The sequence below is a fragment of the Oncorhynchus kisutch genome, linkage group LG1, assembly GCF_002021735.2.
Source record: "Oncorhynchus kisutch isolate 150728-3 linkage group LG1, Okis_V2, whole genome shotgun sequence".
Taxonomy (NCBI): Eukaryota; Metazoa; Chordata; class Actinopteri; order Salmoniformes; family Salmonidae; genus Oncorhynchus; species Oncorhynchus kisutch.
Window position 1 is genome coordinate 17,322,186 of NC_034174.2, and position 22,115 is coordinate 17,344,300.

Sequence of the window (22,115 nt, forward strand, 5' to 3'; positions counted from 1 at the left end):
ACTAACAACCCAGTGAAGCTATATAGAGGGGATACCGGTACAGAGTCAATGTGCGGGGGCACCGGTTAGTTGAGGTAATATGTACATGTAGGTAGAGTTAAAGTGACTATGCATAGATAGTAAACAGAGAATAGCAGCAGTGTAAAAGAGAGGGGGGGAGCAATGCAATTAGTCTGGGTAGCCATTTGATTAGCTGTTCAGGAGTCTTATGGTTTGGGGGTAGAAGCTGTTGAGAAGCCTCTTGGACCTAGACTTGGCGCTCCGGTACTGCTTCCTGTGTGGTAGCAGAGAGAACAATCTATGACTAGGGTGGCTGGAGTCTTTGACAATTTTTAGGGCCTTCATCTGACAAACTGTATATAGCCTCAAAATATGGTTAAAACTGTAGTTTTGATATCATGGATGGCCAGTCCTTGCATATCTAGCTCTGTCTAATAATATGAGAGTGGTTACATTTCTCGTGCCCCATCCCCTAGCTTTTTACCTAAATGGGCAGGGAGTAAGCTTTGTTATTGTTTCAAGTGCTGATTGCCGCTTTAAGGTTAGGGCTAGGCATAAGATAGCAGTGTGGTTAAGGTTAGGGTTAGGTTTAACATCGGATTTTAAGAAGATACATTTTAGAAATAGGCAGGGTTTAGACATCATTTTGACTCTGTGGCTGTGGTAACTAGTGATGAATAGGTGTTGGTGAGATCAAAGGAGCTCATGGCATGGCATCTGCTTTCATGCTTCGTGTTGGTTTATGAAAATAAAACTACTATGCTACTGTACTTCTACCAGAAAGCTTTTTATGAAAAGTCTTTGCCTATTATGCAAATATTTAGGTAAACATGTTTGGACAGCACAAAAAAACTAAGTAAATAAGTTTGGGTCTTAGATAAGCCAAGGTCGACACATCCATATAATATTTTTAACTTTTGGACAGGGCTGTTGACAATCATTTTAAATATGGTTCATGATAATGTAAACGAAAAGTCTCTTGCGGTGCGATAGCTGCCATGTTGGTGTTGATGCTGCATGTCTACCTAGCGCAGGGAAACAGGAGTGTGACGTCACGTGTAAGGGACAGAGGAAGGGAGAGGAATAGTGACGAAGGTTAAAGCAGGGAGATGAATGCATCTCAGGAAAAAAAATATGAATTATCTAATTCAACGTAAATATTATAAGCATAAATATGATTGACTTGTTCACCAACAGAGAATGCTGAAATACATGAGAGAGAAACACTGATAAGGTAATTTTATTTCGTGTTGTTTCAATATGCACGCCTTGTCCTGCAAGATCATGAGTTAATTCAATTGTATAATCACCACCTTGAGAACAAACATTTTGGAAGTAATTGAATGACAAAAATGAAAGGAAAGCGTGCATTATTTTCAGTGCGTCGTGCCGGTCTTGTGCCGAAAATCTCTGCAGAATTCGCGTGAACGCGCACACACTCAAATCTTCATTACTGCGACTTGCATGCTAGTTGAGATTTCTGCTCTTCACTCCGTTGTCAGTTTAGCCTGCATTTCACTGATTCCCCCCCTTCTAATGTCCTTAATGTTGTCACCAGAGTCAAATACTTTCTGTGAGACACACTACTGGTCAACATGAGCAACCAAAATTATTCAACATTGAATAATTCATCTTTTGATCTTGAGTGTCCTCTAAAATTAGCTTGCCAAGGCTATTATGATTATTCAATATTTTATAGATATATTGATGACTGCACATGTGTTATTGACATGCCTCCTAACTGTACTGTCTTCCTCCTCGTAAAAAACTATTTGTCTTCTAACTTTGATTGCATTTTATCTTATGACCATCTCCTAGTGTGTGCAGAGTAAACTGGGCTCACCTAACAGAGTGATGTCCTCTCCAGGAATGGGCACCCCCAGTGACCCTCTCTTGGCCAGCCCAGGAGGGAGGTCATTAGAGAGGCCATTGGGTACCACTAATGACGGCCTCTGGAGGAGCTCCATGCCCAAGGCGGCCAGCTTCCCATCGTCTATCACGCGCCTCTTGAGTCACCGTGCCAACAACTTCCAGAGACCCCCGAAGTGTTGGAAGCTGATCAGACCATCCCCGCCCCCACCGCCCAACACCCCCTGCCCTCTGGATCAGCTGGACCTCAGTGAGCTACCCCCCCGCCGCACCTTCCCAGAGCTGCTCTTCAATGGCTGCCTCCTGTTTGGCATAGAGTTCAGCTATGCCATGGAGACGGCCTATGTCACCCCTGTCCTGCTACAGATGGGTCTGCCAGACCAGTTCTACAGCCTGGTGTGGTTCACCAGTCCTATATTGGGTAATGAAGTGGCAGGGAGAGATGAAGTAGATACAGAAAGTCCTGTTTGATTGGAAGACATATGAGATACCTAACTATACTTTGAATAGTATAGTTAGACTATATAGATGTTCCCATCTGCATTTCCCATTGAGTGCCCCTAAATCCTTCTCCTTTCTTCGTCGTTTTAAGGATTCCTTTTCCAGCCTCTCCTGGGAGCTTGGAGTGACCGCTGTACATCCCGCTTTGGCCGTCGGAGACCGTTTATTTTGGCCTTGGCTATAGGTAAGGAATATTCACTATCCACTTCTTGCATGGCTCTCCCCCCTCTGGTGCGGCTGGGTTCCTGTTTTTAAACTAATATTGATACCCTGAAGTGATGGCGTTCTCTGTTTTACCTTTGTAGGAGCTCTGCTTGGTTTAACACTGGTGCTGAATGGGCGGGACATTGGAGCTGCGGTGGCAGACACGGCAACCAATCACAAGTGGGGCATCATACTGACTATTTGTGGAGTGGTTCTGATGGACTTCAGTGCGGACTCGGCAGATAACCCCAGCCATGTCTACATGATGGATGTGTGCCTGCCAGAGGACCAGGATCGTGGCCTCAATATTCATGCACTACTGGCAGGTTTGAGAGCACTGTATACACTAACTGCTAGTCAGTCAGGGAAATACACAGCCCACTGGGCTCAGACGTAACTTCAATTTACAGTTTTGATTTACATTTGGTTGAGTTGTCAACTAACGTTAATTTAACGTGAAATCAATAAAACATGTCACTGTGTCATTAGATTTAGGTTAAAAGTTTTTCAAACCCAATCAGTTTTCCATGTGGATTCAACATCATCACATAGCTTTTCGGGGGTTAAAATAATATGGAAACAACGTTGATTCATCCAGTTTGTGCCCAGTGGGAGTATACATACTACTGGCAGGTTAGAGAGCTATTCACTTACAACTGGTCTGTCAGGGAAATGTTGTACACTACTGGCTGGTTCGAGAATGTCATACATACCAATAGACTGTAACACTCACTACTGTTATGTGAGACAGTAAAATGTACATATAAACCACTTCTGACGATGTAGATATAGCATATACAGTATATCTACGATGTGATAGTGATAGCATATACAGTATATCTACGATGTGATAGTGATAGCACATACAGTATATCTAAGATGTGATAGAATATACAGTATATCTAAGATGTGATAGTGATAGCATATACAGTATATCTAAGATGTGATAGTATAATCAGTGTCATTGATATGATGATCGGCTCTATGATGATTATGTCCCACTCTCTTTATGCAGGTCTGGGTGGTGGATTCGGGTACATCGTGGGTGGAATTAACTGGGACCACACTGATTTCGGGAGATCAATGGGAGGTCAACTTCGAGTCATATACATGTTCACCAGTGTCACTTTGGTCATTTCCACATGCATGACCCTCAACAGCATCCCCGAGCGGCCCCTGCCAAAGACGCAGCTTCAGAAGGGCTCTCTGAAGAGCCCCAGCCTCCCTCTCCTCCCCTCTCCCCCAGACCCTCAGGGGGCAGGGCTGGGATTGGAGGAGGAAGAGGAAGTGACTGGGCTCAATAGCTACCAGTTCTCTGAACCCCGCCCCTCGAACCCTGACGCCAACGCACGCCTCTGTGCCAGCCTCACCAGCCCCATCTCCCCCGTCAGCCCGCTCACTCCTAAATATGGCAGCTTTATCAGTCGGGACAACTCTCTCACTGGCATTAACGAGTTTGCCTCATCCCTGGGAACCTCCTTTATAGACAGTGTGCTCATCGACTGCTACACTGGACAGCCATCACCACAGCCCCTTGACCCAGACACTGCAGCCCGACCCCTGCCTCCAGGGGACACCCTACCTCTCCAGGGATCTCAGCCTGGAATAGGTTCACAGTCTGGAGCAGTGACAGTGACCCTGGCCAAGGCAGGGGAGGCTCAGATGGGGGGAGGGCCCCATCGAGGTTCATCCGCTAGTATCTTGAAGCGCCCTCAGAGCCTTGCGCTAGTGGAGGAGTCCATGGTGACCCAGAGTGGAGGGATGAAAAATGGCCGCAGAAGAACAGTGACCTTCAGTCAGCAGGTCGGCCTGGAATTGATTCCCTCTGATTTGTTTGTTTACAGATCATCGTGTTGAGAGAATTTGTTTTTTGAATCCTGTTCTTCCTTGTAATGAAGGTGGCAAATATTCTGCTGAATGGGGTGCGCTATGAGAGTGACCTGAGTGAAAATGTGGAGACAGCAGATTCACAGATGTCAATGAGGATGTTGTGTATCGCCATCTACAGGATGCCTCCATCACTGCGCAGCCTCTGCACTAACCATTTTTTGGGTGAGAGTCATGTCACTCTTGTGCTTGTGTTTCATTGTCTGTATGCCTACCAATGTTAAAGCCACCAGTGATTTTGGCTTTGATATCACAACACCTGTCTGTGATCCAGAGGAAGCTGTGTGAGTTTGTCTACGTAAATATGAGCTATCTGCCATCCTGTCTTGATCCTAAAGGTTGGCTGTCCTTTGAGGGCATGCTGCTGTTCTACACTGACTTCATGGGGGAGGTAGTGTTCAAGGGAGACCCCAGAGCACCCCATGACTCTGAGGCCTACCAACGCTACAATGCTGGGGTCAGCATGGGCTGCTGGGGCATGTGCATCTATGCATTCAGTGCTGCCTTTTACTCAGGTGAGTCCTGCACACACACACACACACACACTAAAAAGAAAACACAAACGCATTCAGACACTCAGAACACAAAAACAGAACACACACCTCACACAACATCCATAATTTTGATTCTTTATCACATTTAGTTGTTTTACAGGTTTTTTTCCTTCCTCTCGTTTCTATTCATAGCCATGTTGGAGAAGCTGGAGGAACGTTTCTCCCTCCGCTCTCTCTATTTCTTTGCCTACCTGGTGTTTGGCCTTGGCACAGGCCTTGCTACGCTCTCCACCAACATTTATGTGGTGCTGTCTCTCTGTATCACCTACGGGGTGCTCTTCTCCACTCTATGCACGCTACCTTACTCTCTGCTGTGTGAATACTACCAGAGCCCGCAGGTTAGTGAAGATAAATGGGATTACACGAAATATAATATTGTTCAGACTGTGGTTTCTGTGACATAGTGTTTTATATCCTGGTGTTGGTCAGTGTTGTCCAACTGTTGAATTTTGATATAGCAAGGTATTATGTGGAATTATACATGTGCTCTCTCTCTGTCTGTGCTGTGTGTTTGTCTGTGTAGTTCTGTGGATCGTCAAAAGAAGGCACCAGGAGAGGAATGGGGGTGGACATCTCTCTGCTCAGCTGCCAGTACTTCCTGGCTCAGATCATAGTGTCCGTGTCGATGGGACCTCTGACCTCACTGGTAGGCGGGGCCCAGGGAGTGATGTACTTTTCCAGCGTGATGTCATTCGTGGGCTGTCTGTACTCCTCCCTCTGCGTGGTGTACCATCTGCCCCCGACTGAGGGTGAGCCTTCAGGAAGCGAGACCCAGCCACTACTTGTGCACATTTAGCCCCCCTCACTGCTCTACACACTCTCGCACTGCAGTCACAACACACACTGCATATAGTCTACACACTGTCACTCTCTCACACTGCTCAGCATAGCTCCTCTCAAGAGCTTAGACCGACAGACACATTGGCCACTGTTATCAGTATGTTGGATAGTGTGTCCATGCATTTCTTTCTGCTCATTTCCACTAAAACATGTGATGTTGATGGCGTGTCTGTGTGTGCATGCCTGATTATTCTGCTGTCAGTAGTCTTTTTTGTCATCACTACTTCTTGATTTTGATGTTAGGTTTAGGCTGCTGCCCACCAAATATAAAATACTTATAGCCTCTACATCCCGTTATTAATGAAAACTATGTTTGAGGGGGTTCATTGTTTTCGTCTTGTCTAATATCTGCTTGCGCTGTAGCCTCAATGCCTTCTGTTTTCGTCTCATGGCCAAGAGAATGTTTACCTGCCTGTTTCTCTGAGTTAGCACATCCCCCTGTAAGCAGGTTTAGGGACTGTCTGAGTCACCAATGACCTTTGCTTGAAGCCCTAAATTCCTGTAAGCACAGTAACACATCTATTGTACATCTACACACAGACACACAATACAACACACACGCGCCATATAGTACTGCATTCACTCGGTTTGCACTATGTGAACATTAGAGCCAAGCATGTGCCCTCTGATCAGGCTTATATCTTTCTCACCAGTCAACCAGATTATTATGGTCATTATTTACCATTTTAACTTGACGGTCCCCAATGCGTTCACAAACATACACACAAACAAACCCTTTACTAAGCCATGGACTTCAATCTGACCTGTCACTCAGCTACTGGTGTGACCGTTGTAATGACAGTGATTCTTGTCATTACCAGGAAGAGAAGTTGAAACTGGGGTGTGATTCGGCATTCCATCGGAAACTGAACAGAAAAGAAGAACAACAAATCTGTTGTTTGGTGGCAAGAAATAATTCTAGAAAATACATGTGAACTATGCTATCGATGATGGAGCTGGACAACTTTGAGGGAAGAATTTTGGGTTCATTTTTGCCAACAGCAAGTGCTTATTTTCACCACTAGGGCACATGCTTTAATTAGTGTTTAGGCTTGTTTCACCACACCAGACCCAAACTGGCTCACTGGAGTGGTCCTCTCACATTTGGGATAGTTATCCAGTCTCCTCACACACCACACTTATTCACTGTCATTCATTTAGATTCTATACAGCTGAAATAACAACATTTCGTCTTCCATGTTCACCAAGCAGCCAATGAAAACATTGGTGAAATCATAATTACTTTTCTATTTTTATTTATTTAAATCTTGAACAGGCTAAAATAGCTTGCTTGGCATTGCTTGCCTTGGACATCACAATGTAATTGACACTTTTTTAATAAATTGTCACAACTCATGCCTGCGTGAGTCACCGATATCTGGTGATGGCTCAGCGGAATGTTGATCAGGGTCTCCCACTAAAGCCTCCCTAACAGACTGGACACACGCCATGATGATGTCATGTGTCTGACTGGTTTCTTGTGAGGACACAGGACCTGTATGGAGGACCAGCATGCTGTTACAACTTGCTTCAATTCAACAAAATGTCTAGTATTTTGCAAAAAAAATGTGTCTTCTGATGGTTATTTTTCATCCATAATTCCAATATTATGTTAATGTAACAGCTACTTAACCTCAGGGTTCAGAGTTCAATTAAAATAACATTTTTCACTTTTTGGGGTCTGTTTTTTATTTTATTTATTAAACTCACTTTAGCATAGAATGTCAAGTGTCTTATAGGTTTTCTATCTATGCAGATAATTATGTATATTCTAAGTTTCCTTTATGATCAGTTTACTTGTAAAATGTTGGTATTAGATTTACAGCTATTATGTATTTTGCATTCAGACATACAGTATTATGTAACCACTCTTTATAACTGGTCACTGACCTGAAAACCTACATTCACATAACCATGTGATAACAGTTCTATCAGAGTAGTGATTGTCACCAATCAGCCCTGCCTAGAGTCAACCCACAATACCAGTTTGTACCACTAGGTGGAGCTGTAAACTGCATCATGTCAGGAGGACTTCAATGGATTGATGTGTCCAGACAGTTCAATGGAAAAAGCCAGATGCTAAGATTATGAGTCCCTCCCTCTCCCAGTAACAACGATCAGCTTGAGAATTACTCCTGTTCCTCAAACTAAACCATTCATATTCAGTCTTATACTAAATGAGGTCAACTGACATCAATGCTTACATGGCTAGGACAATTTTAACAATTTAATAAGATATACTTTCAGTTCAAACACTAGTATCACAATTGTAATTTGGTTATAACACTAAAAAGCTATTCAGCATCTTATTTAAGAATGGAAGCAAAAAATTAAAAAATCGGTAAAAAGACAAGACTGATTTATTTAATCATCAAGAACCAGAATATACAAAGCAGTGGTCGAAGCAACCAAATAGCAATCATGAAATATAACTGCACAAGAAGAGACTAAGAACACCAGGGTGGGAATGATATTGATAAAGACCGTTGTAGACACAATTTCTGAGTCACCCAGACATAACATAATAACCTAAAATGAAACCAAAAAAAGAAACAGTATCTTGGGTACAAATGGTACAAACGTGTGTGAAATGCATACAGAACATGACCAAAGCCTTAAGATTTAAGAGGGGGTAATTAACATTGCAGAAGCCAGCCCCCCAAACAGGGTCAAGCGTCTTTTATCATGGAGGCATTCTTCCATTTGTGCCATCTGTTGTGTTAACAGATCAGCCTGGAAAAGGATTAACTACTAGCAGCAGTAAACAAAAAGGATTAAAAAAGCCTGAATTAATAATGCTAACAATAGTCCATTAGCCCCTGCTTAAAACTTATCTTTGGTCTTCAGTGAGTCTGAGAAGTCACCCTGAACATGTGGAGAAGGTTACAGCTGTTTGTCTCTGAATCAGCTGGTCAGCAGTTAACTATGTAGAGAATGTGCTTAACTCATACGAATACAAAATAACAAAACTGATAAAATAGCACAGATTGTTTTGTTAAGATTGCTTAAGAAACCAATAAATAACAGTTTATAAAAAGAGAGGAGCGGCCTCTATGTTTTAGGACTCCAGTGCAATGTAATATCTTGGAGACAAACAAAATCTGTAAAGCATACATAAAGCACAAGCTCTACAAGGTGAAGTTGAACGTGCCATGTAGACAGCATTTCAGAGGAGTACATACTCTGCGCACTATGCCTTCACTTCAGCTTCCTTTGATTCGCCGTTTTCTGTTTTCTGTTTTTTTGTTTCCAATTGGTCCTGAAGGGAAAAAATACAAGTTTTAAGTGGGAACTTAGTGACCAGATATACAACAGTCATAAAGATAGTCTCATGGTAAAAGTTTATATATTATATTGACTGCGTTTTAAAATCATCTGACAAAAGCATACCTCCTCATCAGCTGGGCGCTTCACAGGGTGGTCAACCTCATCAGCTGGGAGCTTCACCGGGTGGTCAACCTCATCAACAGCTGGGCGCTTCACAGGGTGGTCAACACCCTCATCAGCTGGGCACTTCACAGGGTGGTCAACCTCCTCACCAGCAACTTCTTCTGCGTCCTTGGCTGCATCCAGTCCCTCTCCTGCAATCAATTTCATACATGAAGCAAAAACAAGGGCTTCAGACACTTCACAAGTATCAAACAAACATGTTTTTTTTAAATCCAGCTGCAAGTCCAAAAAGAAACATGAACTTACCATCCTCTTCTTCCTTCTCACACACAGGGGTTTCTTCAGAATCGTCTGCACCATTTGTCTTTGTCTCTGCACCATTTGTGTGCTGGAGGGAAGGAAACAAAGAATTTGAGTAACTTTGTAATATGTCATATAAATGTGGGTACATTGTATGCAGAATGACATCTAAGTAATTTAATTTAGAATAGTCTTCAGAAAAAAGTTACAATAATAGCCCATGAGTCACAGCCAACAAGCTTCAGAGTTAAAACAGGGCACATGCTCCAGTTTATACTTAATTCCCCAGAGAGTAGGGGAAGGGAACGCAATGATGGCCAATTGCGATCTCTTGAGAAAACATCTGTGCCATCTCACAAACTAAACAAAGAGCTGTGGGATAGCATGCATGGAACAGTAGGGCGGAGTCTGACAACACCTGCATGATGATGGCGCCGAGACAAAAGGCCATGAGGCTCGCGAGGGAATAAGCTTCAACTCACTGTTCCATTGCCGTTGGCTGGTGCGTCCCCGCTGCCATTCTCCTTCTCCTCCACCTCCTCGACAACCTCTTTCTTCTCTTTGAGCTCCTGAAAATATGTTTTCCTTGATTTGCTAGCTCACTGATAGGTACAATTGTTGCATGTCCAAAACGATTTGTCCATATACTCGTTGCCAATGAAACCAGCCCTTCTCTAGTTCAGATAATGTTTTTAAAAATTATAGTCGGCGTTCTATTCATATCACCGATCTTTACAAGTGGAGTGTGTCCGACCACTGCCAAAGTGCCTACAATGGAAGGCATCGGGAATTTGCGACGCGGTTCACCACAGACATGATTAGGGCGCACACTCCACTCGCGCTCTGAAAGACTCGAACCCTTCCCGCCATTGCTCAACCGTGAAGCTCGAGCGTATTCTATTTTCTGAGGGATTGTTTAGCTAACGTTATTTAGCTAGCAAAACTATACATAAACGATACATTTAGCAATTTAGCTTGCAAATTAAACGGCAAAACCAGCCAGCTATCTAACATAGTTAGCAAAGTAACAAGCGAATAATGAAGCTATCGAAAAGTTAATCAACTAAATAACTAGCTAAACGTTTGAGAACAACATACAACATTGCTACCTACTATTTTTCAGTCATTGACAATGACTAACATTAACCTAAGTGATTTGGTTATTACATGGTTATAAAAGCTAAAGTTAGCTAGTTGGTGTTCACACAGGCTAAACTGAAGAGTACGTTAGCTAGTAACGTGGGCTAACGTAGTCAAATTAATTAACTCACCTTTGCTGAAATCTCGGTAGTTGTGGTAGTGTCTACTGCGGTATCAGCCATATTTAGTTGAATCTAAGGGTATGATATGTTTCCGAAATAAATACTGTGTTTGATGCCTCGATGTTTCTGGCAGTGATTTCTGTGAGAGGCTGAGAAGAAGAGAAGAGAATGATGAAAACCAGTTACATCTGTTTGTTAGGCTCGACTGTAATCCATTAGTTAGAATGGAGCTGGTCGATTGAAAACGTGATTGGACAATCCAAATTTAAGCAACATGTTTTAGCCGTTTTAATTGGACAGATTGTTGTCACTCTTTGGAATGTGTCCCGCCTATCAAGCTCCTCCCAGTTTTCTTTCTCCTAATGGTCAAACATTTAAAGGGTGTACTCTGCTGTGAAGTTACCAGCGTGAAGAAAGTTTTTACATGATGTCGATTTATATGTCATTTATCTTAGTGTTAGAAACATTGTTATTCTCTCTCATTAATTACATGTTGACATTTTAATGGCGTTTCGTGTAAGACATAGCCTATGCCAAGTGCTTCAAGTGGCTTTGATGAATACCGTCCCTTTGTGTGACTGCAAGCATTGCTTAAGTTCAACAACATATTTTCCTCATGAAAAGCCTACTGTTGCCCCTTGATTTTTTTGTTTTGATTTTGACTAATGTATTTGTATTCGAAGCATGTTGTCCCTCATTTCGCCTATCTAGAAGCATGAAACCCCGTTAAAGCCCCATATCCCCTTTGTCTTCAGTGCGCTCTTTTTCTTCAGAAAGAGAAGTATCAGATTACAGCACAACGACGCTAATGTGAAACCAGTTACTAAGTAAACCACACCTCTTGGCTCGGTTAGACGTTTCTATTTTAAACATAAAGGTCCAGAACAAAGTGCCGCATTTTGAATTTGAATAAAATAGCTACATGTGTAAGCCTATAACAAGCACACAGCCAGTAGGCTACCTACACCTATTCACTGTGACTGTGTTATATGTCATATCTGCGCTGTAAATAACTAATGTATATCTCATAGTGATCCATGTAAGCTTGGGACACAAGCAGGCAACATTTCTATTAGATGGGGAATCAAAATAAAATAACACGTTTATTGATCAAGTGCACACATACAGGGAGATGCTTACCTGCTAACACTCCTCAACAATGCAGTACAATAACAATATCAATCATAACAAAACAAGTAGTAGAAAAAGATAGAAGAAAAAGAGAGTAATAAAAACTAATTTGAGTAATATGGACATAATAGAATATACAGAATGGTTGGTTTATACTATGGTATGGTTTATACTAGTTTAAAAAAAAAACATTTTTAATGATTCAGCTGTGGGACGATTTTTTGTTGAGCGGATGTTCAAGGGGACGGAACATAATTACAAATAATGCTTTGACTGCAAATTGACTCAAGAAGCCTAAACAGATTTAATGTTTGACAAAAACATAATAATTTCAAACATTGCTTACATTTGTATATGATCACGTCTCTCTATTATGCGTGGGAATACTTGGGAACAGATTTCTTAAATTTATGTCCAACAATGAACATTTAAAAAATAATTTATTCTTTTTTCTATTTTTTTGCTCAGAAAACTTGGGGGGGCAAATAGGCCCTTGGGCTGCCAGTTGTAATACCCTGGTTTACATGTTAGTCATTTAGCAGACACTCTTATCCAGAGAAAGTGGCGCCAGGTAAAGCTGTCTGTCAGCCTGACAGACATGTCCAATCACCATCCAGTTGTCCATGTTTCATAAGCTTCTCCACAGACGTTCTAAACTACTGCTACCATACTGTCTTTGGCTCCTTCTTTGGAAGGACACAGACAATAGTGTCTAATCTCTCTATCTTTTAATTATGGATGACGTGAAAGAAGTTGGTTGGCTAGAGCTAGCGTGACCAACAGCAATCCTAATAGAAAAAGCGCAATGCTCTACAAACTGAGCCACGTGGGACCCAAATGATCAAAATTAATACCAAAATGTATGTTTTATACAAGTAGTAAAGTGAGTAAAGTAAAGTGACTTGGTATAACAGCTTAAATAGTAAAAGCAGTGTGTGTGTGTGGCGTGGTGTGGTGTGTGTGTGGGGTGGTGTGGGGTGGTATGTGTGGTGTGGTGTGGTGTGGTGTGTGTGTGTGTGGTGTGGTGTGGGGTGGTGTGTGTGGTGTGTGTGGTGGGGTGTGTGTGTGTGGTGTGTGTGTGTGGTGTGTGTGTGTGTGTGTGGTGTGGTGTGGTGTGTGTGATGTGGTGTGTGTGTGTGTTTGGAGAGTCCGTGCAATTAGGCTCTAAGGTGCAGGTGGGTAGACAGCTAGGGTCTAGCTGTTTAATAGTCCGATGGCCTGTTGGTCCGAGACCCGATGCTCCAATTTCGTTTGCCAGATCGTAACAGAGTGAACAAACCTTGGTTGGAGTGACTTGACTTGGAATCACTGGCTACTTTAATAATGTTTACATATTTTGCATTACTCATCGCATATGTACACTACCGTTCAAAAAAAGTTTGGGGTCACATAGAAATGTTCTTGAAAGAAAATCTTTTTTTGTTGTCCATTAAAATAACATCCAATTACTCAGAAATACAGTGTAGACATTGTTAATGTTGTAAAATTACTATTGTAGCTGGAAACGGCAGATTTTTAATGGATTATCTACATAGGTGTTCAGAGGCCCGTTATCAGCAACCATCTGTAACGGGTGTCGTCAGAAGGATGAGACCAAGGTGCAGCGTTCTTTGAGTTCCACATAATTTAATAATGAAGTGAAACTTTTAGAAAAAACAAAACAATAACGAATACAACGACCGAACAGCTTCGTTGTGCCAACTACCTGCGCACAACCGAAAGAACAAGATCCCACAAGGAGGGAAAAAAAGCCCACAAATACACAAGGAAAAAAGGCTGCCTAAGTATGATTCCCCATCAGAGACAACGATAGACAGCTGTCCCTGATGGAGAACCATACCTGGCCAAACACAAAGAAATAGAAAACATAGAAACATGAACATAGAATGCCCACCCTAGTCACACCCTGGCCTAACCAAAATAGAGAAAAAAAAACCTCTATGGCCAGGGCGTGACACCATCACTCCTGTGTTCCAAAGGCACGTTGTGTTAGCAAATCCAAGTTGATCAAGGCTAATTGATCATTAGAAAACCCTTTTGCAATTATGTTAGCACAGCTGAAAACTGGTTTTCTGATTAAAGAAGCAATAAAACAAGCCTTCTTTAGACTAGTTGAGTATCTGGAGCATCAGATATTTGTGGGTTCGATTACAGGCTCAAAATGGCCAGAAACAAATAACTTTACTCTGAAACTCATCCGTCTATTCTTGTTCTGAGAAATGAAGGCTATTCCATGCGAGAAAATGACAAGAAACTGAAGATCCCGTTCAACGTTGTGTACTACTCCCTTCACTGAACAGCACAAACTGGCACTAACAAGAATAGAAAGAGGAGTGGGAGGCCCCGGTGCACAACTGAGCAAGAGGACAGGTACATTAGAGTGTCTAGTTTTAGAAACAGATGCCTTACAAGTCCTCAACTGGCAGCTTAATTAAATAGTACCCGCAAACACCAGTCTCAATGTCAACAGTGAAGAGGCGACTCCGGGATGCTGGCATTCTAGGCAGAGTTGTAAAGAAAAAGTCATATCCCAGACTGGCCAATAAAAATACAAGTTTAAGATGGGCAAAAGAACACAGATACTGGACAGAGGAACCCTGCCTAAAGGCCAGCATCCCGGAGTCGCCTCTTCACTGTTGATGTTAAGACGGGTGTTTTGTGGGTACTATTTAATGAAGCTGCCATAATGTCTTTCGTCCTGTTCAGGTACATACCAATGGAGGTTGGTGGCACCTTAATTAGGGAGATCTGGCTAGTGGTAATGTCTGGAGCGGAATTAGTAGAATACAGTGCCTTGCGAAAGTATTCGGCCCCCTTGAACTTTGCGACCTTTTGCCACATTTCAGGCTTCAAACATAAAGATATAAAACTGTATTTTTTTGTGAAGAATCAACAACAAGTGGGACACAATCATGAAGTGGAACGACATTTATTGGATATTTCAAACTTTTTTAACAAATCAAAAACTGAAAAATTGGGCGTACAAAATTATTCAGCCCCTTTACTTTCAGTGCAGCAAACTCTCTCCAGAAGTTCAGCGAGGATCTCTGAATGATCCAACGTTGACCTAAATGACTAATGATGATAAATACAATCCACCTGTGTGTAATCAAGTCTCCGTATAAATGCACCTGCACTGTGATAGTCTCAGAGGTCCGTTAAAAGCGCAGAGAGCATCATGAAGAACAAGGAACACACCAGGCAGGTCCGAGATACTGTTGTGAAGACGTTTAATGCCGGATTTGGATACAAAAAGATTTCCCAAGCTTTAAACATCCCAAGGAGCACTGTGCAAGCGATAATATTGAAATGGAAGGAGTATCAGACCACTGCAAATCTACCAAGACCTGGCCGTCCCTCTAAACTTTCAGCTCATACAAGGAGAAGACTGATCAGAGATGCAGCCAAGAGGCCCATGATCACTCTGGATGAACTGCAGAGATCTACAGCTGAGGTGGTAGACTCTGTCCATAGGACAACAATCAGTCGTATATTGCACAGATCTGGCCTTTATGGAAGAGTGGCAAGAAGAAAGCCATTTCTTTAAGATATCCATAAAAAGTGTTGTTTAAAGTTTGCCACAAGCCACCTGGGAGACACACCAAACATGTGGAAGAAGGTGCTCTGGTCAGATGAAACCAAAATTGAACTTTTTGGCAACAATGCAAAATGTCATGTTTGGCGTAAAAGCAACACAGCTCATCACCCTGAACACACCATCCCCACTGTCAAACATGGTGGTGGCAGCATCATGGTTTGGGCCTGCTTTTCTTCAGCAGGGACAGGGAAGATGGTTAAAATTGATGGGAAGATGGATGGAGCCAAATACAGGACCATTCTGGAAGAAAACCTGATGGAGTCTGCAAAAGACCTGAGACTGGGACGGAGATTTGTCTTCCAACAAGACAATGATCCAAAACATAAAGCAAAATCTACAATGGAATGGTTCAAAAATAAACATATCCAGGTGTTAGAATGGCCAAGTCAAAGTCCAGACCTGAATCCAATCGAGAATCTGTGGAAAGAACTGAAAACTGCTGTTCACAAATGCTCTCCATCCAACCTCACTGAGCTCGAGCTGTTTTGCAAGGAGGAATGGGAAAAAATTTCAGTCTCTCGATGGACAAAACTGATAGAGACATACCCCAAGCAACTTACAGCTGTAATCGCAGCAAAAGGTGACGCTACAAAGTGTTAACTTAAGGGGGCTGAATAATTTTGCACGCCCAATTTTTCAGTTTTTGATTTGTTACAAAAGTTTGAAATATCCAATAAATGTCGTTCCACTTCATGATTGTGTCCCACTTGTTGTTGATTCTTCACAAAAAAATACAGTTTTATGTCTTTATGTTTGAAGCCTGAAATGTGGCAAAAGGTCGCAAAGTTCAAGGGGGCCGAATACTTTCGCAAGGCACTGTATCAAATACATCAAACACATGCTCTCAGCAGCTTCCTGTGGTTCATACATATGTTTAATGTTGATTCCTTGTAAAACCTGGATGCTTTTATGAATTACAATTAGACATATTTGAGGTTGCTGTTTGCCAACCTACAGACAGTGATAATTTGGTTAAAGGTCGGGATAGGGTCAGGGCAGTGTGTTTTATTCATCTGCTGTCTGTATGTGTGTGTCTGTGTATGCGATGCCTCACTGCACCCACACACACAAAAATGCATGCGCACACACGTGCACAAACCACTTTGGACACTTTTGTTTATGGCCACTGTTTCATTTAGCATGTTGTGTGGGGGCTATTGTGTTGCAAATGGTGCTACAATGAGCCTCTGTTCCAGTATAATGCAGACTCACTCATAGTGCAAAGTAAGTTTGTCAACCCCCTCTACCCTGACATGCAATCAATGCTTCTAATCTAAAATACAATAACTCCAGTTTGCCTCTGATACAGTCCCTTGCGAAAGCATTCAAACCCCTTGGATTTTTCCCAATTTTATTGTTGCAAAGTGGGATTAAAATGGATCTAATTGTCATTTTTGTCAACAATCGACACAAAATAAAAAATTCATAACTAAAATATAGTCAGTGCATAAGTATTCAGACCCTTTGTTTATGCGAGCCTAAATTCATTCAGGAGTAAAATGTGGCTTAACAAATCACGTAAGTTACATGGACTTACTCTGTGTGAAATAATAGGGGTTGATATTATTTTTGAATTTGTATTTATTTCACCTTTATTTAACCAGGTAGGCAAGTTGAGAACAAGTTCTCATTTACAATTGCGACCTGGCAATGAATGACTAACCCTTCCTCTGTCCCCCATACGTACAACAACTGTAAGTTCCCCCAGTCAAGTATTGAATTTCAAGCACAGATTCAACTACAAAGACCAGGGAGCTTTTCAAAAGCCTCATAAAGTAGGGCAGTGATTGGTAGATGGGTAACAATAACAAATCAGACATTGAATATCTCTTTAAGCATGGTCAAATTGACTCCACAATAATGACTTATATGACAGAGTGAAAAGAAGAATACAAATATTTGAAAACATGCATCTTATATGCAAAAAAACACTGCAAAGGAATACACTTTTGGCCGAAATGCAAAACCTTATATTTGGAGCAAATCCAACATAGCACATCACTGAGTAACTGCTTCCTTATTTTTAAGCATGGTGGTGGCTGCATCATGGTATAGGTATGCTTGGCATTGGAAAATACTGGGGAGTACTCCAGCATAAAAAGAAACGGGATGGCACAGGCAAAATCCTACAGGAAAACCTGCTTCTTCCTGTTCCTGAGTGGCCAAGTTACAGTTTTGACTTAAAATCTGCTTGAAAATCTATGGCAAGACTTGAAAGAGCTTAAAGAATAATAATGGGCAAATATTGCACAATCCAGGTGTTTATTTTTACCTTTATTTAACCAGGCAAGTCAGTTAAGAACAAATTCTTATTTTCAATGACAGCCTAGGAACAGTGGGTTAACTGCCTGTTTAGGGGTAGAACGACAGATTTGTACCTTGTCAGCTCAGGGGTTTGAACTTCCAACCTTCCGGTTCCTAGTCCAACGCTCTAACCACTAGGCTACCCTGCCACCCCATGCAAAGCTCTTATACACTTACCCAAGAAGACATATAGCTGTAATCGATGCCCAAGGTATTCCTAACATGTATTGACTCAGGGAGCTGAATACTTATGCAACAAATATATTTTAGTTATACATTTTTTTATATATATAATTTTTCTTCCACTTTAACATTACATGTGTTTACAGATTGTTGACAAAAAATTACAATTAAATCAATTTTAATCCCACTTTGTAACACAATAAAATAGTTGTGCAAGGCACTGTATGTTACATGTTGTTTATTAGTATCAAGGTATTAAGAACAGTTTTAATTATTTGTACTATTATGAATTATTTCCATCTATTAAAAAGGTTGGGTGGGCAGCAAAAACGATAGAAAGCAATACTTAATTTCTCAGATCACGCCTGTTTCCTCTCTCCAGGGTCATTTAAGGTGAGCCCAGTTCTTCTGTTCTGTTTCTCACTCATCTCACTGGGAGTGGCTACACATGGCATCACAGGCCCAGAGCCATCCCACTGAACATGCTTAACAGCCCACAAAAAGTGGGGGATTATTAACATTGTGTTGCAACAGCTCGTGTCAAAGTCTGTGTATTTTCATTTGCTTCTCTTCAGGTACACACAATATATTTGAGAGATGGCCTCCTTTAATTGGAATCTAATACGATAGCGAATTCCTCAAATTTGTTAACAGAGTTTTGCTGCACCTGCGACCAATAAACTTTGATTTTGTGGTCCAAAATGGGGAGTATTTTTGTTCCAAAATATTAATGTGCTTGGACATCCCTATTTTGTATTAGACTGAAACAACCTTTAAAAGGATATAGTAACAGTAACAAGAGCAACAATTTATGAGATTATTTTGTATTTTTTCTGACACTACTACATCTTTCATATCCATAGCTTGGATATTCCTACTCTCAGGTATAAATTATAGGGATTCATGCATGTGCACTCTTGATATTAACAATATCAAACAATTGTTAAATGAAGGCCCAGGCTTTATTTTTAGGGCACTCTCAAGAGTAAAATAGCCTGGCTGGCTGGTTCACTAGCGTACAAAAGCTTAATTTTATTTAGCCTCAGAGTGCTCATTCAGTCATAAATCCCACGTTTGACTAAAATGTCATTATGACTGGTGTCAAGCAGCTATAATTACATGGAGAGATCAACGGGCTGTGTCAGAGTGATGCTGGGTTATCTCAGTCCATTGGGGTTTGTGTCTGGGAACAAATATAAGAGAACAAATATTGTGTCCAACATAAATAAATGACATAGTAATTAACTGGTAAATACTAACACTAATATTTTAATCAAATACTTCCCAATATTTCTTGATCATCAATGCACTGATAAACACGTTTTTTTTTAATCAATTGAAGATGGCAAAGGAAATGCATTCAATGAAGGCTGACATAGTTCCAGTGCTCCTTTCATTTTAGAAATGAAGACCATGTGGAGACCACAGAACACTGAAACAGACATCTGCAATCTAACCATCCCACTCTGTGTGTATTTAGTAGTTTATTAGAATCCCCATTAGCTGTTGCCAAGGCAGCAGTTACTCTTCCTGGGGGTTCAGAGATAAAAACATTACATCAAACAAAACAGTGTGCATTATACACATTTACATTGCTCCCTCATTACATTACAATATTATAATACTACATTCCATTAAAGAATAACATGTATGTGTGTGTGTGTGTTTTAGAAAGTGCGTGTTAGTGTCTCTTCACAGTAGTAGTCCGGATTCAGAAAATAAGCAGTCTAACTGCCTAATAAAAGCAGTCAGTCCCTGCAATCAGAGAGGGGGAGTGTTTGTGAGATCATTTCCTGTCATTTCTCTCTCTCTTTTGTATGCCGACCACCTCAACTTGTTTCCATAGATACTGGACCTCTTCCAGAAATGTCCTCCTGCTGGTCCCTGTAGGTTACTAGAGGTAGAGGTTCACTTAAAAAGACTGAGTTCAAGCAGAGACTGAAGAGAGAGTGAGAGCAACATCTGTATGCTGTTTACTGTTGTGAGAGCTGTCATCATTTTAGGTTTGCAGAAGAAGGTCTCATAATCATGGGCAGTATTCCATTTCATACTATGACACAGTGAGGGTATTTTCTTCACAGTTGCTACTCAACTTGGAAAGCTATAATGGAACATTATTTATGAACTGATGCAGTGCCACAGATAATCTTTATAACCATCTGGACCAGAGAGCATATAGTCTTTGTGCTCAAGAAGTTGATCTTTAGTTTTAGAGTGAGAGGCAAAAGTGAGTGGTTGGCCAACAAGGATCCCCTCCACCACAACCTTCTTCAGATTTTCACAAAAATCTGAATAAACACAAAGAAGAGTTACTCGCAATCACACCTGAAAAACAAGAAGACAAAAGACTGTAACCTGATCCATGGAATGTCGGTGCTTGAGGGGAGAGCAGGGGTGGGGGCATCAAAGAGCAGAGATCAGGATTAGGAGGGGGAATGGTCCCCATAATTGGAAGAATTGGCGGGGGCTAACTGGGCTCTATTCTTCTGAACAGCGGTGTCCTGTACACTCTGAACGGCTTTCTAGGGATCCCAGGCAAATCCAATAGAGAATCAGGACAACATATAAGTTAACTTCTATATTGTGACAGAGTGTACAGAACTTCAATATTTCAGAGACAGTGGATGTGCCAGCGGGGACCCCTCAGTCTCTGCTATCAGTGGCAACAGTGGTGTTGGTCATACACAGTTCCATGAATACATGCAATAATCATCACTGATCAAGGAAAGGGAAGTGGCAGCGGAGCACTGAGCAGCAGCTACGTAGGCAGTGGAATGGGCACTGGCCAGCAGCTAAAAATCATTCACATGCGCAGAAATCTCTATCTTTAGCAACGGCAAACCAGGTTTCCAGAAAATCCGGAACCACTGCCAGTCCAATAATGAAAAGACCTATGATTGCTCCCTTCACCAACGTTATTTGTCTTGCATGATGTATTCTCGGATTCCTTTAAAGAAAAATGTCAAAATTGTTCAACTTAATTTCCAGCATCTCCAGCACCAGCCCAACATCAACATATGTGAAAATGGGGCTTTTCTGTGTTTTGTAGTAAAAAAGATAGAAAAATATGTGTTTCCAGTAACCTCATCAACCAATAAATATACAATTAATAAGCAATTAGTAGTAATTGGATAAAATCATGATGCACACCGATGATGTCATTGGAAACGCTTATCTTCCTCTATCTATTTTTTCCACAAAACATAGAATCGTGCCACTTTCACATATACTGATCTTGGGGTGGTGCTGGAGATGGTGAATATGAAGTTGATTTTTTATATATATTTTTTTACATTTCCCTTTAAGCCTGTAAACATACAAAACCTCGTGGCTGGCTACCTCCTGGAATGTGTCCCTTTGACCCTTACATGGAGGTGTCCTGGTTATTTAAAAGGTGTCAGGTACATTGAAGCATGTAATCAATTTAAATCTCTCGTTTTGTCAAATTAGCATTATAGGAGAGAGGAACGAAATGACAAGTACAGGTACAGCGTGGACCAGTTTGCAGAATGGATGCCGCCTTTTATTTAGGCTATTACTAAAATAGTTGTAATGAGACAGAAAAGGTCAATGAGAGGCAAAAGTACTGGATGGAAGAGCAAGGAGAGAAACAAAACATACTTCAACCCAATAGGCCTACCTGCTGAGCGTTATTTTGTATTTTTTATAGTACTCTATTCTTGGTGTTTTGTCACGCTCCCCAAGTGCAAAAGTCTGTGGCAGGTAAAAGGAGTAGCCTATACATAGATAAAGTGAGATTTATTACAGAGATTGTGGTAGAGAAAAAGGTTAATGGCTAAAGTAAGGAGAACTGGGAATGACTCCATGTGCCCTGTGTATGTACAACACCACCTTATTCCATCTCAAGCTCCACCCACACCCCTGCCTTGCAGGAAAGTGGAAATTTCCACTAATTCAGAGTTGCTCCTAAGCACTCCTCCCTTTAGCTTTCCCGCCTTCACTCTACCTGCACTTTACTGAGGCCTATTGGTCTGTGTAATCGCTGCCCAGAGACATCTCATTGGTGGACCACCTCACCTCCCTTTTCCTCAGAACCTACAACTACATTCATAAATCTTACCTTGAGGGTTC

The 22,115-nt window shown here is 41.5% G+C and overlaps 2 protein-coding genes across 3 annotated transcripts; one reads left to right on the forward strand and one right to left on the reverse strand.

Annotated features, from left to right (window-relative positions):
- The first annotated feature begins 1,041 nt into the window (after positions 1–1,041).
- Positions 1,042–8,990, forward strand: LOC109898298 (proton-associated sugar transporter A-like). 2 transcript variants are annotated; one of them, XM_020493227.2, is made up of 9 exons: positions 1,042–1,234; positions 1,819–2,290; positions 2,462–2,554; positions 2,676–2,900; positions 3,590–4,377; positions 4,473–4,626; positions 4,800–4,976; positions 5,148–5,353; positions 5,539–8,990. In XM_020493227.2, the coding sequence occupies exons 2-9, from the start codon at positions 1,855–1,857 to the stop codon at positions 5,809–5,811; spliced, it is 2,352 nt and encodes a 783-aa protein (XP_020348816.1). In that variant the 5' UTR covers positions 1,042–1,234; positions 1,819–1,854; the 3' UTR covers positions 5,812–8,990. The 2 variants fall into 2 exon arrangements, with proteins under 2 accessions (XP_020348816.1, XP_031644815.1); XM_031788955.1 differs by lacking the exon at positions 1,042–1,234 and having other exon boundaries at positions 1,758–2,290.
- Positions 8,194–11,054, reverse strand: LOC109898290 (prothymosin alpha). Its single transcript, XM_020493213.2, has 5 exons — positions 10,817–11,054; positions 10,028–10,114; positions 9,552–9,633; positions 9,246–9,436; positions 8,194–9,114 (listed from the first exon to the last, which is right to left on the reverse strand). The coding sequence occupies exons 1-5, from the start codon at positions 10,865–10,867 to the stop codon at positions 9,046–9,048; spliced, it is 480 nt and encodes a 159-aa protein (XP_020348802.1). The 5' UTR covers positions 10,868–11,054; the 3' UTR covers positions 8,194–9,045.
- Positions 11,055–22,115: the final 11,061 nt, after the last annotated feature.

Bases quoted from the DNA above. Each gene is read 5' to 3' on its own strand.
- LOC109898298 (XM_020493227.2), top strand. From the start codon at position 1,855: ATGTCCTCTCCAGGAATGGGCACCCCCAGTGACCCTCTCTTGGCCAGC. The intron at 4,977-5,147 runs GTGAGTCCTGCA...TTCTATTCATAG, and splicing joins CAGTGCTGCCTTTTACTCAG to CCATGTTGGAGAAGCTGGAG. The intron at 5,354-5,538 runs GTTAGTGAAGAT...TTGTCTGTGTAG, and splicing joins AATACTACCAGAGCCCGCAG to TTCTGTGGATCGTCAAAAGA.
- LOC109898290 (XM_020493213.2), bottom strand. From the start codon at position 10,867: ATGGCTGATACCGCAGTAGACACTACCACAACTACCGAGATTTCAGCA. The intron at 9,634-10,027 runs GTGAGTTGAAGC...CCTTCCCTCCAG, and splicing joins CAGCCAACGGCAATGGAACA to CACACAAATGGTGCAGAGAC. The intron at 9,437-9,551 runs GTAAGTTCATGT...AATTGATTGCAG, and splicing joins TGAGAAGGAAGAAGAGGATG to GAGAGGGACTGGATGCAGCC.